This window comes from Scyliorhinus canicula, chromosome 21 (genome assembly GCF_902713615.1).
Source record: "Scyliorhinus canicula chromosome 21, sScyCan1.1, whole genome shotgun sequence".
NCBI classification, from domain to species: Eukaryota; Metazoa; Chordata; class Chondrichthyes; order Carcharhiniformes; family Scyliorhinidae; genus Scyliorhinus; species Scyliorhinus canicula.
Window position 1 is genome coordinate 2,755,208 of NC_052166.1, and position 14,587 is coordinate 2,769,794.

General features: G+C 58.9%; 1 protein-coding gene across 1 annotated transcript in view; it reads left to right on the plus strand.

Moving 5' to 3' along the window:
* fam120c (family with sequence similarity 120C) overlaps window positions 1-13,556 on the plus strand; it is a 58,045-nt gene extending 44,489 nt beyond the window's left edge. The window contains exons 10-15 of the mRNA XM_038782095.1: window positions 1,734-1,905; window positions 6,923-7,172; window positions 8,542-8,656; window positions 10,621-10,830; window positions 11,215-11,416; window positions 13,398-13,556. Of these exons, the coding sequence (XP_038638023.1) occupies window positions 1,734-1,905; window positions 6,923-7,172; window positions 8,542-8,656; window positions 10,621-10,830; window positions 11,215-11,416; window positions 13,398-13,540 (1,092 nt within the window). The 3' untranslated portion in view covers window positions 13,541-13,556. The remainder of the gene's footprint in view (window positions 1-1,733; window positions 1,906-6,922; window positions 7,173-8,541; window positions 8,657-10,620; window positions 10,831-11,214; window positions 11,417-13,397) is intronic.
* Window positions 13,557-14,587: the final 1,031 nt, after the last annotated feature.

A 14,587-nucleotide genomic window follows, 5' to 3' on the forward strand; every position in this document is an offset into this window, starting at 1 on the left:
ACTTTCAGAAGTGAATTGGGTACACTAAATTTATTTTAAAAAATGACCAGGTGCTACCTGAGTGCTGGCCCTCCGACAGGGCCGGGCTCCCCGAGTGCTGGCCCTCCGACAGGGCCCTGCTCCCCGAGTGCTGGTCCTCCTGACAGAGCCGCACTCCCCGAGGGCTGGCCCTCCTGACAGGGCCGCACTCCCCGAGGGCTGGCCCTCCTGACAGGGCCGCACTCCCCGAGTGCTGGCCCTCCGACAGGGCCGGGCTCCCCGAGTGCTGGCCCTCTGACAGGGCCGGGCTCCCCGGGCGCTGGTCCTCCTGACAGGGCCGCACTCCCCGAGGGCTGGCCCTCCTGACAGGGCCGCACTCCCCGAGGGCTGGCCCTCCTGACAGGGCCGTGCTCCCCGAGGGCTGGCCCTCCTGACAGGGCCGTGCTCCCCGAGGGCTGGCCCTCCTGACAGCACTGCGCTCCCCGAGGGCTGGTCCTCCGACAGGGCCGCGCTCCCCGAGGGCTGGTCCTCCGACAGGGCCGTGCTTCCCGAGCGCTGGTCCTCTGACAGGGCCGCTCTCCCCGAGTGCTGGTCCTCTGACAGGGCCGTGCTCCCCGAGTGCTGGTCCTCCGACAGGGCCGCGCTCCCTGAGGGCTGGTCCTCCGACAGCGGCGTGTTCCCGAGCACTGGTCCTCCGACAGCGGCGTGTTCCCGAGCGCTGGCCCTCCCGACATTGCCGCGCTCCCCGAGTGCTGGTCCTCTGACAGGGCCGTGCTTCCCGAGCGCTGGCCCTCCCGACAGCGCCGCGCTCCCCGAGTGCTGGTCCTCTGACAGGGCCGTGCTTCCCGAGCGCTGGCCCTCCCGACAGCGCCGCGCTCCCCGAGTGCTGGTCCTCTGACAGGGCCGTGCTTCCCGAGCGCTGGTCCTCTGACAGGGCCGCTCTCCCCGAGTGCTGGTCCTCTGACAGGGCCGTGTTCCCCGAGTGCTGGTCCTCCGACAGGGCCGCGCTCCCTGAGGGCTGGTCCTCCGACAGCGGCGTGCTTCCCGAGCGCTGGCCCTCCCGACAGCGCCGCGCTCCCCGAGTGCTGGTCCTCTGACAGGGCCGGGCTCCCCGAGCGCTGGCCCTCCCGACAGCGTCGCGCTCCCGGAGTGCTGGTCCTCTGACAGCGGCGTGTTCCCGAGCGCTGGCCCTCCCGACAGCGCCGCGCTCCCCGAGTGCTGGTCCTCTGACAGGGCCGTGCTTCCCGAGCGCTGGCCCTCCCGACAGGGCCACGCTCCCCGAGTGCTGGTCCTCCGACAGGGCCACGCTCCCCGAGTGCTGGCCCTCCGACAGGGCCGGGCTTCCCGAGCGCTGGCCCTCCTGACAGGGCCGCACTCCCCGAGGGCTGGCCCTCCTGACAGGGCCGCGCTCCCCGAGGGCTGGTCTACGACAGGGCCGGGCTCCCCGAGCGCTGGCCCTCCTGACAGCGCCACGCTCCCCGACCGCTGGTCCTCCGACAGCGCCAGCCGCTCCCTTGGGGCCAGCCTTCGAACATCAAAGTGCTCCGTCAGCACTGACCCCAGTGTGTGTCAGCCTGAGATTGTGGGAACTCAAACACATGACCTTGCTGAATTATGCCACTGGTGAATCCGATTCATGTGCTATGCTCGCCCATGAGATTGATCCCGTTACGGTGAATAGTTGTGCTGGGATTTCCTTCAAGAATTAATATGTGATTTTTATTCTCTCTCTCTTTCCCTCTCACACTCCCCAGGGCGAGTTGAAGCTCCCTGTCTGCATTGAAGACGAGGCCAACAATGATTTGCCCCCTGCCACATTGTTGTACAGATCAGCCCGGCAGTACATCTATGGCGTGCTTTTCAGTCTCTCTGAGACCCAGAGGAGGGCTGAACGTCTGGCCATGAGGAGGAGGATGCCAGTGGAAGGTATAGTTAGTCATGAACGACAAATGAGTTGAGAGTTCTGTCCAAATTGAGGCAGAGTAAACCGGGCCTACATTCTCGGGAGCTTTGAAGAATGAGAGAAATCTCATTGAAATGTGTAAAATTCTGAAAGGCTTTACATGGAGAGGGGGTGCCGAGAGATTTCCCCGCTATTGGGCACTGAATCTAAATAGCAGCAGTACTGAGGGGGTGCCGCCCTGTAGGAGGAACAGTACTGAGAGAGAGCCGTGCTGTGGGAGGAACAGTACTGAGGGGGCACCGTACTGTAGGAGGAACAGTACTGAGGGGGCGCCGCCCTGTAGGAGGAACAGTACTGAGGGGGCGCCGCCCTGTAGGAGGAACAGTACTGAGAGAGAGCCGTGCTGTGGGAGGAACAGTACTGAGGGGGCACCGCACTGTAGGAGGAACAGTACTGAGAGAGAGCCGTGCTGTGGGAGGAACAGTACTGAGGGGGCACCGCACTGTAGGAGGAACAGTACTGAGAGAGAGCCGTGCTGTGGGAGGAACAGTACTGAGGGGGCACCGCACTGTAGGAGGAACAGTACTGAGGGAGAGCCGTGCTGTGGGAGGAACAGTACTGAGGGAGAGCTGCACTGTGGGAGGAACAGTACTGAGGGAGAGCTGCACTGTGGGAGGAACAGTACTGAGGGGGCATCGCACCATAGGAGGAACAGTACTGAGAGAGAGCCGTGCTGTGGGAGGAACAGTACTGAGGGGGCACCGCACTGTAGGAGGAACAGTACTGAGAGAGCCGTGCTGTGGGAGGAACAGTACTGAGGGAGAGCCGTGCTGTGGGAGGAACAGTACTGAGGGAGGGCTGCACTGTGGGAGGGGAAAACTGAGGGAGAGCTGTGCTGTGGGAGGAATGGTACTGAGGGGGCACCGCACTGTGGGAGGGGAAACACTGAGGGAGTGTCACGCTCCCTTAGTACTGACCCTCTGACACTGCAGCTCTCCCCCATTTCATGTGAGAGTACCTTTAAGAAATTGGTGTTTATCAGTCAGAGTGTGGGTGGAGCTGGGCTGTCTGTCAGCTTTTTACTTTCGTTTTCGGCTGTTTGCTGCAGGGTGTGTTTTAGTTTTGTTTTCAGTGTTGGAGCTGAAGCCAGTCAGAGCAGGTGTACTGTTGATCTCTCTGCCATCAAAAGACTATCTCTTGATCATTTGGTGAATTCAGAATTATAAATATTCTGAGTACTGACTTTAACCTAACATACTTCTGTTTAAGGTTATGTTTTTTGTAAGTCCTCTGGATGTTAAAAGGACAGCGTACACATTACTTAGTGTTGTATTCTTTGGGGGTTGTATTTGAATTAAAGGTCGCTAAGATGTTCACTGTTTTAAAGAGGTGAACTTGAGTTCATAGAATGAACATTGTTTTGCTTTAAAAAAAATACTTTTCCATTTCTGCTGTCCCACTCCTGTAGAGTGGGCCGTGTGCTCCCCATATCACAATCTATTAAAAGTTGTGGGCCAGGTGAACTCCATGATACACTTTTGCGTTCTTTAAACCCTGGCCCATAACACTCGGTACTGTTCCTCCGACATTGCAGCTCTCCCTCAGTATTGTTCCTCCGACAGCGCCGCACTGTTGGAGGGTCAACGCTGAGGGAGCGCCACACTGTCGGAGGGTCAGTGCTGAGGGAGCACCGCACTGTTGGAGGGTCAGTGCTGAGGGAGTGCCGCACTGTCGGAGGGTCAGTGCTTAGGGAGCACCACACTGTCGGAGGGTCCGTGCTGAGGGAGCGCCGCACTGTCGGAGGGTCAATACTGAGGGAGTGCCGCACTTTCGGAGGTTCAGTGCTGAGGGAGTGCCGCACTGTCGGAGGTTCAGTGCTGAGGGAGTGCCGCACTGTCGGAGGTTCAGTGCTGAGGAATCTAAAAGTCTTCCTCAGGGAGGGGGGGGGGGGGGGGGGGGGGGGGGGGGGGGGGGGGGGGGGGGGGGGGCGATTATTTAGGACTGTGATGAGGAGACATTTCTTCACTCAAAGGGTTGTGAATATTGGGATTCGCCACCCCAGAAGCTCTCCCTCAGTATTGTTCCTCCGACAGCGCCGCACTGTTGGAGGGTCAGTGCTGAGGGAGCGCCACACTGTCGGAGGGTCAGTGCTGAGGGAGCACCGCACTGTTGGAGGGTCAGTGCTGAGGGAGTGCCGCACTGTCGGAGGGTCAATACTGAGGGAGCGCCGCACTTTCGGAGGTTCAGTGCTGAGGGAGTGCCGCACTGTCGGAGGTTCAGTGCTGAGGGAGTGCCGCACTGTCGGAGGTTCAGTGCTGAGGAATCTAAAAGTCTTCCTCAGGTGGGGGGGGGGGGGGGGGGGGGGGGGGGGGGGGGGGGCGATTATTTAGGACTGTGATGAGGAGACATTTCACACTCAAAGGGTTGTGAATATTGGGATTCGCCACCCCAGAAGCTCTCCATCAGTATTGTTCCTCCGACAGCGCCGCACTGTTGGAGGGTCAACGCTGAGGGAGCGCCACACTGTCGGAGGGTCAGTGCTGAGGGAGCACCGCACTGTTGGAGGGTCAGTGCTGAGGGAGTGCCGCACTGTCGGAGGGTCAGTGCTGAGGGAGCATCACACTGTCGGAGGGTCAGTGCTGAGGGAGCGCCGCACTGTCGGAGGGTCAGTGCTGAGGGAGCGCCGCACTGTCAGTGGGTCAGTACTGAGGGAGTGCTGCACTGTCAGAGGGTCAGTGCTGAGGGAGCATCACACTGTCGGAGGGTCAGTGCTGAGGGAGTGCCGCACTGTCGGAGGGTCAGTGCTGAGGGAGCACCACACTGTTGGAGGGTCAGTGCTGAGGGAGCACCACACTGTCGGAGGGTCAGTGCTGAGGGAGTGCCGCACTGTCGGAGGGTCAGTGCTGAGGGAGCACCACACTGTCGGAGGGTCAGTGCTGAGGGAGCACTGCACTGTCGGAGGGTCAATACTGAGGGAGCGCCGCACTTTCGGAGGTTCAGTGCTGAGGGAGTGCCGCACTGTCGGAGGTTCAGTGCTGAGGGAGTGCCGCACTGTCGGAGGTTCAGTGCTGAGGAATCTAAAAGTCTTCCTCAGGGAGGGGGGGGGGGGGGGGGGGGGGGGGGGGGCGATTATTTAGGACTGTGATGAGGAGACATTTCTTCACTCAAAGGGTTGTGAATATTGGGATTCGCCACCCCAGAAGGTTGTGTGTGCTCCACCGCTGAAGACATTTAAGGCTGTGGTGTTTCAGGGAATCATAGGATAGGGGGAGCAGGCGGGTGAGCAAGTGGAGTTGAAGCCATGATCACATTGAATGGGAGAAGCAGGCTCGATGGAGCGAGTGGCCTGCTCCTCCCCTTTCTTTGCATTGTGTGAGGGCACTTTAATCCAGGGTCACGAGGCAGGGGTTCGCGCAGCCCCTGTTGCAATAGAGGGACTGTGACAACCCCTCCCCCCCCCCCCCCGGATACACAGACATCGGGAGCAGGAGTTAGGCCCTCGGGCCTACTCTGCCATTCAATACAACACAATCATTGGCTGTACTGATTGTAACCTCCAACTTTCATCCTGGACGACGCTCCCCCATAACCTTTCACCCCTCGTTAATTAAGATGAAGGGCGACGAGGAGCGGGGCAGGAAGGTAGAGATTTGGCCGAGTTGAGATCAGCCATGATCATCTTGAATGGTAGGGCAGGCTGCAGGGACTGCCGAGTCCTGCTTCTAGTTAGTTATCCCCCTTCCATTCCAGGTATCAATCCAGTCAGCCTTCTCTGAACTGCTTCCAATGCATTTATGTCCATCTTCAAGGCAGGGGATCGATGTTGTCCATAGTACTCCAGATGTGGTCTCACTGATGTCCAGGGAAAGCCACCATAGGCTGCTCTCCCTTTCAGGAGAGAGCTAACAGGAGGTGATTTAACCTGAAGGTCGCCACACCTCAGGCGAGGGGCAAGGTTGAGAAGACAGGCTCTTCATGAATAAGCTCAGCCGGTGCGTGAATTGAACCCTTGCTGCTGGCATTATTCTGCAGCCGTCCAGCCAAATGAGCCCGTATAACTGAAACAGATCCTATATTCGTGTTCAATCTACCCCCCCCCCCTCCCCCCCCCCCCCCCCCCCCCCGCAATAAACAATAACATTCTATTCGCTTTCCTAATTACTTGCTGTACATGCACAGTGGCAGCCGTGTACACCATCTACAAAATGCACTGCAGCGACTGACCAAGGCTCCTCTGGCAGCACCAACCCTTACAGTTAGAAAGGGCACTTGGGACGAAGAGGATCAAAGGATGTGGGGTTTTTGAGTTGGATGATCAGCCATTATCATGATGAATGGTGGGGCAGGCTCGAAGGGCCGAGTGGCCGCCTCCTATTTTCTATGTTTCTAAACCCCGACCGCAGGGATCCGAACCCCACCAGGGCAGCCGGTGCAATTAAAATTCAATTTGTGACTTTTTCGTCATCCTTGCTCCTTGTTGTGGGTGCCATGCGTAGGGCTGGGCCGGCCCATCCCTAATTACTCTTGGCCTGATGGCAGAGACGCAGTTAGGAGTCAATCACGTTGCTGGAATCTGGAATTAGAAATCTAGTCTCAGATCCTGAAACCATCATTGACGGCAAATCCCCATCTGGTTCACTAATGTCCCTTTAGGGAGGGAAATCTGCCGTCTTTACCCGGTCTGGCCTACATGGTATTCCAGACCCACAGGAATGTGGGCGACTCTTAAATGCCCCTCTGAAATGGCCCTTGCGAGACTACAGTTCAAGGGGCAATTGGGATTATCGTCGAGGTGGATTGGCCATACTAAATTGCCCTTCGTGTCCAAAAAGGTGAGGAGGGGTTATTGGGTTACGGGGATATTGTGGAAGTGAGGGCTTAAGTGAGTTGTTGCAGACTCGATGGGCCGAATGGCTTCCTACTGCACTCTATGTTCTGTGTTCAATAGTCGCTGTGGACTGGATTTACAATTCCTGTTATTTACAGGGTATCCACCTACTTTCTGATTGTGTGCCCCTTTCTCTCTCTCTCTTCCATTAGTTCCTCCGGTCATCATCAAGGAGTGGTCAGCCTACAAGGGAAAGTCACCCCAGACGCCCGAGCTGGTGACGGGGCTGACCTTCCGGGAGTGGACCTGCCCCAACCTGAAGAAGCTGTGGCTGGGCAAAGCAGTGGAGGACAAGAACCGGCGGATGAGGGCCTTCCTCGCCTGCATGAAGTCAGACACCCCCGGGATGCTGAACCCGGCCAACATCCCCACCCACCTGCTGCTGCTGTGCTGTGTCTTACGGTGAGTGCTGGGAGAGGGGGGCTGGGGTTGGGGGGGGTGGTGTTGATCCTGGCCCCGGGTCACTGTCTGTGTGGAGTTTGCACATTCTCTCGATCTCTGCATGGGTCTCACCCTGACAACACAAAGATGTGCAAGGGTAGGTGGATTGGCCACGCTAAATTGCCCCTTAATTGGAAACATTTTTTGAAAAGGTCCCGGGAATGGTGGGGGACTGTCCTAAAGAGAGATGGGGGGGGGTGAAACTTAACCTGTATTCTCAAGCGTTTCAAAGCGTGAGAAGTGATTTCATTGAAATCTACAGAATACTGAAAGGAATAGACTGGGTTGATGGGGGTAAGATGTTTCCCCTGGTCGGGGAGTAGAGACCCAGGGGGAACAATTTCAAAATAAAGGGGGAGCCACTTGAGACCGAGCGGAGGAGAAATTTCTTTACACTGAGGTTGGTGAATCTTCGGAATTCTCTTTCCCAGAGGGCAGTGGAAACTCAATCATTGGGAATGTTTAAAGCAGAAATTGATAGATTCCTGATTAACGATAACAAAGGGGGGAGGCATTGAAGTGTCGTATTGAATGGCAGAGCAGGGTTGATGGGCTGAATGGCCTCCTCCTGTTGTATAGAATCTGGTGAGGCCACAGCTGGAGTACTGTGTGCAATTCTGGTTGCCACATTATAGGAAGGATGTGATTGCACTGGAGACGTTGCAGAGACGATTCACCATCATGTTGCCTGGGATGGAACATTTAAGTTATGAAGAGAGGTTGGATAGGCTTGGCTTGGTTTCGTTGGAGCAGAGAAGACTGAGGGACGACCAGATTGAGGTGTACATGATTCTGAGGGGCATGGACAGGGTGGATCCCTCAGTCATTTGGAAAATTAAGTGAGGGTTAGCCGTTTCTGCTGGCAGGTGGGTTGGGAGCCAGAGGGACCCGAATTGGAGAGAAATAACAAAAGAACCAGAGGGGCAGGTGATGAATAAAGCACTTTAAACTTGCCGAGCTGCGGTCTGGAATTCACTGGCTGAAAGGCTGGTGAACGCACATTCAACACTAACTACCGAAAGACATTTAAGAGGGGCAAAAAAAAAATTACCCCCACCATGGCGGTATCGCCCTCTAATTCTACTCTTGTCCCCTCGGTATCTTTCTCTTCCTTTCCCCTCGAGTGTTTATCCAACTTCCTCAACAATATTCACTTCAAATGCACCCGATCTTACTGCTCTCTGGGTAAACCCTGTTTCCGCAGTTGGATTTGTTAGTGATTTGCTGCTGCATGCTCACTGTTGTCGTCCACTCCTGACCTGGATCCTTGTGCCCCTTCTCCCGAGCCTTGTTTACAATTCAGTACCAGTGGAGTTCTGTCTTTTTGCAGGTATATGATGCAGTGGCCGGGCAGCAGGATCCTGCACAGGTATGAGCTGGACGCGTTCCTGGCGCAGGCTGTCTCAACGAAACTCTACGAACCAGACCAGCTGCAGGAGCTGAAGGTACGTGCAACTACGGAGGGGCGGGTGTTGCTTGTCAAACTTCCCACTTGCATCGTGTCTGGTTAAAACCGAGGGGAACTGAGCGGAGCATGCCCACTGGCGTGGCATTGGCACAGTGTCACAAGGTTGTGAGCTCATGCCTGACTGGAGCGTGGGAGGGTCAGCGCTGCGGGACCATCGCAGCGTGGGAGGGTCAGCGCTGCGGGGGTGTTGCAGCGTGGGAGGGTCAGCGCTGCGGGGGTGTCGCAGCGTGGGAGGGTCAGCACTGCGGGAGCATTGCGGCGTGGGAGGTTCAGCGCTGCGGGGGTGCCGCAGCGTGGGATGGTCAGCGCTGCAGGGGAGCCGCAACCTGGGAGGGTCAGCGCTGCGGGGAGCCGCAGCCTGGGAGGGTCAGTGCTACGGGGGCACTGCAGCCTGGGAGGGTCAGCGCTGGGGCGGGAGTGCCGTAGCTTGGGAGGGTCAGCGCTGCGGAGGCGCCGCAGCCTGGGAGGGTCAGCGCTGGGGCGGGAGTGCCGCAGCGTAGGAGGGTCAGCGCTGCGGGGGCGTCGCAGCCTGGGAGGGTCGGCGCTGCGGGGGAGCCGCAGCCTGGGAGGGTCAGCGCTACGGGGGCGCCGCAGCCTGGGAGGGTCAGCGCTACGGGGGCGCCGCAGTATGGGAGGGTCAGCGCTGGAGCGGGAGTGCCGCAGCGTGGGAGGGTCAGCGCTGCGGGGGCGCCGCAGCGTGGGAGGGTCAGCGCTGGGGCGGGAGTGCCTCAGCGTGGGAGGGTCAGCGCTGCGGGGTCGCTGCAGCGTGGGAGGGTCAGCGCTGGGGCGGGAGTGCCGCAGCGTGGGAGGGTCAGCGCTGCGGGGGTGTCGCAGCCTGGGAGGGTCAGCGCTGCAGGGGCGTCGCAGGCTGGGAGGGTCGGCGCTGTGGGGGAGCCGCAGCCTGGGAGGGTCAGCGCTACGGGGGCGCCGCAGCCTGGGAGGGTCAGCGCTACGGGGGCGCCGCAGTATGGGAGGGTCAGCGCTGGAGCGGGAGTGCCGCAGCATGGGAAGGTCAGCGCTGCGGGGGCGCCGCAGCGTGGGAGGGTCAGCGCTGGGGCGGGAGTGCCGCAGCGTGGGAGGGTCAGCGCTGCGGGGTCGCTGCAGCGTGGGAGGGTCAGCGCTGCGGGGTCGCTGCAGTGTGGGAGGGTCAGCGCTGCGGGGGCGTTGCAGCGTGGGAGGGTCAGCGCTGCGGGGGAGCCGCAGCCTGGGAGGCTCAGCGCTACGGGGGGGGGGGGCCGCAGCCTGGGAGGCTCAGCGCTACGGGGGCGTTGCAGCGTGGGAGGGTCAGCGCTGCGGGGGAGCCGCAGCCTGGGAGGCTCAGCGCTACGGGGGGGGGAGCCGCAGCCTGGGAGGCTCAGCGCTACGGGGGGGGGGGGGGGGGGGGGGCGCAGCGTGGGAGGGTCAGCACTGCGGGGTCGCTGCAGCGTGGGAGGGTCAGCGCTGCGGGGTCGCTGCAGCGTGGGAGGGTCAGCGCTGGGGCGGGAGTGCCGCAGCGTGGGAGGGTCAGCGCTGCGGGGGTGCCGCAGCGTGGGAGGGTCAGCACGCGGGGGTGCCGCAGCGTGGGAGGGTCAGCGCTGCGGGGGAGTCGCAGACTGGGAGGGTCAGCGCTGGGGCGGGAGTGCCGCAGCGTGGGAGGGTCAGCGCTGCGGGGGCGCCGCAGCGTGGGAGGGTCAGCGCTGAGGCGGGAGAACCGCAGCGTGGGAGGGTCAGCGCTGTGTTCCAACTTTAACATGTTGGTCCAACCAATATTGGGTCAGGGCAGGATCATACCCAGCGCTGGGTCTGCCTCGAGGTGTGAACCATACCCTGTGGAATGAGCAAACCTCTTCGGTTTTGGAAGCCAGGATTCGGGCGTTGGGGCTGGAGCAGCTGAAACAATTTGAATGGAACACTGGTGTTTCTAACCTGCCGATCCATTTTTCTTGTTTAAACCTCGTCAAGATCGACAAGCTGGATGCCCGTGGAATCCAGCTCGCCGCCCTCTTCATGAGCGGTGTCGACACCGCGCTCTTCGCCAATGATGCCTGTGGTCAGCCCATTCCCTGGGAGCACTGCTGTCCCTGGATTTACTTCGATGGGAAGCTCCTCCACAGCAAATTGGTCCGGGCCACCCGCGAGAGGGCCCCCCTCATTGACCTCTGTGATGGTCAGGTAAACATTTTTGCCTTCTGCTGTTCACTCGCGTTGTCAGATTGCTGTGATTAAAAGAAACTGAGGATGTACTTCCAGCTTCAAATAACTTCCCTGTTGTAATGTGGAAAGCGGGCAGAGCCAATAAATTCCATTCACTGTCTCTCTCTCTCTCTCTCTCTCTCGTGCCATGTTGTAATTATGCCCTCTGGTGACTGGTAGAGTGGGTATTTAAAAACAAGTCCAGGATGTCTGACTGGGTGGGCTTGGCCTTGTTGCAATGATTGTCTGTCCTCGAACCCGCTTTCACACTTGATCAATGTTGTGACGTTTGCAATACTCTTGGCTTATTTCTTGCTCATCTTCCCCACTTCTCTCACCCCCACCTCCCCTTCCCCCATGCAGGCAGACCAGGTCGCCAGGGTGGAGAAGATGAGGCAGAGCATCCTGGAAGGGCTGAATCTGAGCCGCCAGCCCATGCTGCCCCCCCCGATGCCGCCACCGACCTTTGTACCGCCGATGATGGCACCGTTCTACCCCATGCCGATGTACGGCCGGCCATTCGGGCCGGTTCCACCCCCTCAGGGCAGGGGCAGGAGTTTCGCCGGTGAGTGCTGGGGAAGATACTGGCCGAGTACTTAGCTAGGGGAGCAACATCCTCCCCACCCAGCCCACCGAGTTACCCTTTCCTGGTGAAGTTCGCAAAACTTCAGGACCCGCTGGGTGAACTGACTCACACCTCAGCTGTCACAACATCTCGGGTTTGATCGCCGGTTGCAGAAGGCCCCTCCCCGGTGGCAGTGCGACAATCCTGCAGTACAGTCCTCTGGGTCAGTACTGAGGGAGCGCCACACAGCTGAAGGATCAGTACTGAGGGATCACCGCACTGTCTGTGGGGGGCGGGATCAGTACTGAGGGATCGCCACATTGTTGTGGGAGCGCCGCACTGTCAGTGGGGGAGGGGGTCAGTGCTGACTGAGCGCTGCACTATTGTGGAGGGGGGTCAGTGCTGAATGAGCTCCGCACTGTTGTGCAGGAGGGGTCAGTGCTGGGGGAACGCTGCACTGTTGTGGAGGAGGGGTCAGTGCTGAGGGTGCACTGCCCAGCTGGAGGGCCAGTACTGAGGGTCACGCACTGTCTGGGGGAGGGAGGGTCAGTGCTGAGGGAGCGAGGGGGGTCAGTACCGAGGGCATCCTGCACTGTCAGTGGAGATGGGTCAGTGCTGAGGGACTGCCGCATTGTGGGAGGATCAGTACTGAGGGAGCGCTGCACTGTCAGAGGGTCAGTGCTGAGGGAGTGCCGCACTGTCAGAGGGTCAGTACTGAGGGAGTGCCGCACTGTAAGAGGGTCAGTACTGAGGGAGTGCCGCACTGTAAGAGGGTCAGTACTGAGGGAGTGCCGCACTGTAAGAGGGTCAGTACTGAGGGAGTGCCGCACTGTCAGAGGGTCAGTACTGAGGGAGTGCCGCACTGTCAGAGGGTCAGTACTGAGGGAGTGCCGCACTGTCAGAGGGTCAGTACTGAGGGGGTGCCGCACTGTCAGAGGGTCAGTACTGAGGGGGTGCCGCACTGTCAGAGGGTCAGTACTGAGGGGGTGCCGCACTGTCAGAGGGTCAGTACTGAGGGGGTGCTGCACTGTCGGAGGGTCAGTACTGAGGAAGCGCTGCACTGTGGGAGGATCAGTGCTGAGGGAGTGCTGCACTGTCAGAGGGTCAGTGCTGAGGGAGTGCCGCACTGTCTGTGGGGGAGGGGGTCAGTGCTGACTGAGCGCTGCACTATTGTGGAGGGGGGTCAGTGCTGAATGAGCGCCGCACTGTTGGGGAGGAGGGGTCAGTGCTGAGGGGACGCTGCACTGTTGTGGAGGAGGGGTCAGTGCTGAGGGAGCACTGCCCAGCTGGAGGGCCAGTACTGAGGGTCACGCACTGTCTGGGGGAGGGGGGTCAGTGCTGAGGGAGCGGGGGGGTCAGTACCGAGGGCATCCTGCACTGTCAGTGGAGATGGGTCAGTGCTGAGGGGGTGCCGCACTGTCAGAGGGTCAGTACTGAGGGAGTGTCACACTGTCAGAGGGTCAGTACTGAGGGGGTGCTGCACTGTCGCAGGGTCAGTACTGAGGGGGTGCTGCACTGTCGGAGGGTCAGTACTGAGGAAGCGCTGCACTGTCAGAGGGTCAGTGCTGAGGGAGTGCCGCACTGTCAGAGGGTCAGTACTGAGGGAGTGCTGCACTGTGGGAGGGTCAGTGCTGAGGGAGTGCCGCACTGTCAAGAGGGTCAGTACTGAGGGAGTGCCGCACTGTCAGAGGGTCAGTGCTCAGGGAGTGGAGCGGAGTGGGAGAGGAGACGATAGATTTCCCCTTGTGGTAATATCAAGGTATCCCGTGGCCCCATGCTAACGATCTGGGGGACACAGGTTCAAATCTCACCAAGGCAGCTGGTGGAATTTAAATTCAACAAATAAAATCTGAAATAGTCTCCGTGTGGCGATGGTTATCGGGTGTTGGGTATGCAGGATAAAGTAGATGTTTTCTCATCAGGTTTTTGTTTTTCCTTTTGGGGCTGTGACCTTGTTCTCTTCCTCTTCCTCCCCCTCCAGGGATCCAGCAGATCCCTCATCAGGGAGGGAAGCTGGAGATTGCCGGAATGGTGGTGGGGCAGTGGGCTGGGAGCCGTCCAGCCCGAGGCCGTGGTTCACTCAACCTCCAGGTCGTCTGCGTTGGAGGACACGGGAGAGGGTGAGTACGGCAGCGACATGGGGGTCTTTCCTTCCCTGAAAACCCTCCCTGGCGAGGTCCTCGAGGCGCGTTGATTGTGGTGATGTCATTGCAGGCGATCAAATCCCTCCACAGCAGCTGGTGGAATTTAAATTCAATTGCTAAAATTGGGAATTATAAAGCAGGAACGGCAACCATGAAACGATCATAGATTGTTGTAAAGACCCATCCGGTTCACTGATGTCTTGGAGAAGGAAATCTGCCATCCTTACCCGGTCCGGCCTACGTGCGACTCCAGACCCCCACAGCAATGTGGTTGACTCTTTAACTGACCCCAAAATGGTTCGAGCGACATGCTCAGTTCAAGGGGTTATTACGGCTGGGCAACAAAAGCTGGTCCTTGTTGGTGTTGCCGGCACCCTTAGAAAGAAGCAATCTCTGGTCGAGCCAGGACAAGAAGCTTAATAAATCTTCAGATCCTTTTATAAATCAGTGGTTATGGGGCTGGTTTAGCTCACTGAGCTATACCGCTGGCTTTTAAAGCAGGCCAGCAGCACGGTTCGATTCCCGTACCAGCCTCTTCGGACAGGCGCCGGAATGTGGCGACTAGGGGCTTTTCACAGTAACTTCATTGAAGCCTACTCGTGACAATAAGCCATTTTCATTTCGTTAGGCCCACCTTCAGTATTGTGGCCAAACTCCGCCCCACGCACTCTAGGGAGGGCATGTAAGCACTTTGGAGAGTGTGCAGAGGAGGTTTGCCAGCACGGATGAGGGAGCTTCGTTCAATGCGGGGGGAGAGACTGGGAGAAGCTAGGATCATTCTTCTCGGGGCGGAGAAGGGGGGAGGGAGGAGATTTAAATCGAGGCGTTCGCAGCCGCGAGGGGGGTTTCTGATTGAGGGAATAGGCGGAAGTGTTTCCTTGTGGCAGGGTCGGTATCGGAGAGGGAGATATTTTTGACACAGCCAGTTGTTGCGATCTAGAGGCGCTGCCTGAAAAGGCGGTGGAATCCGATTCACCGCACAGACTGCAGCGGTTCAAGAAGGCAGCTTGACCAGCACCTTCTTGGG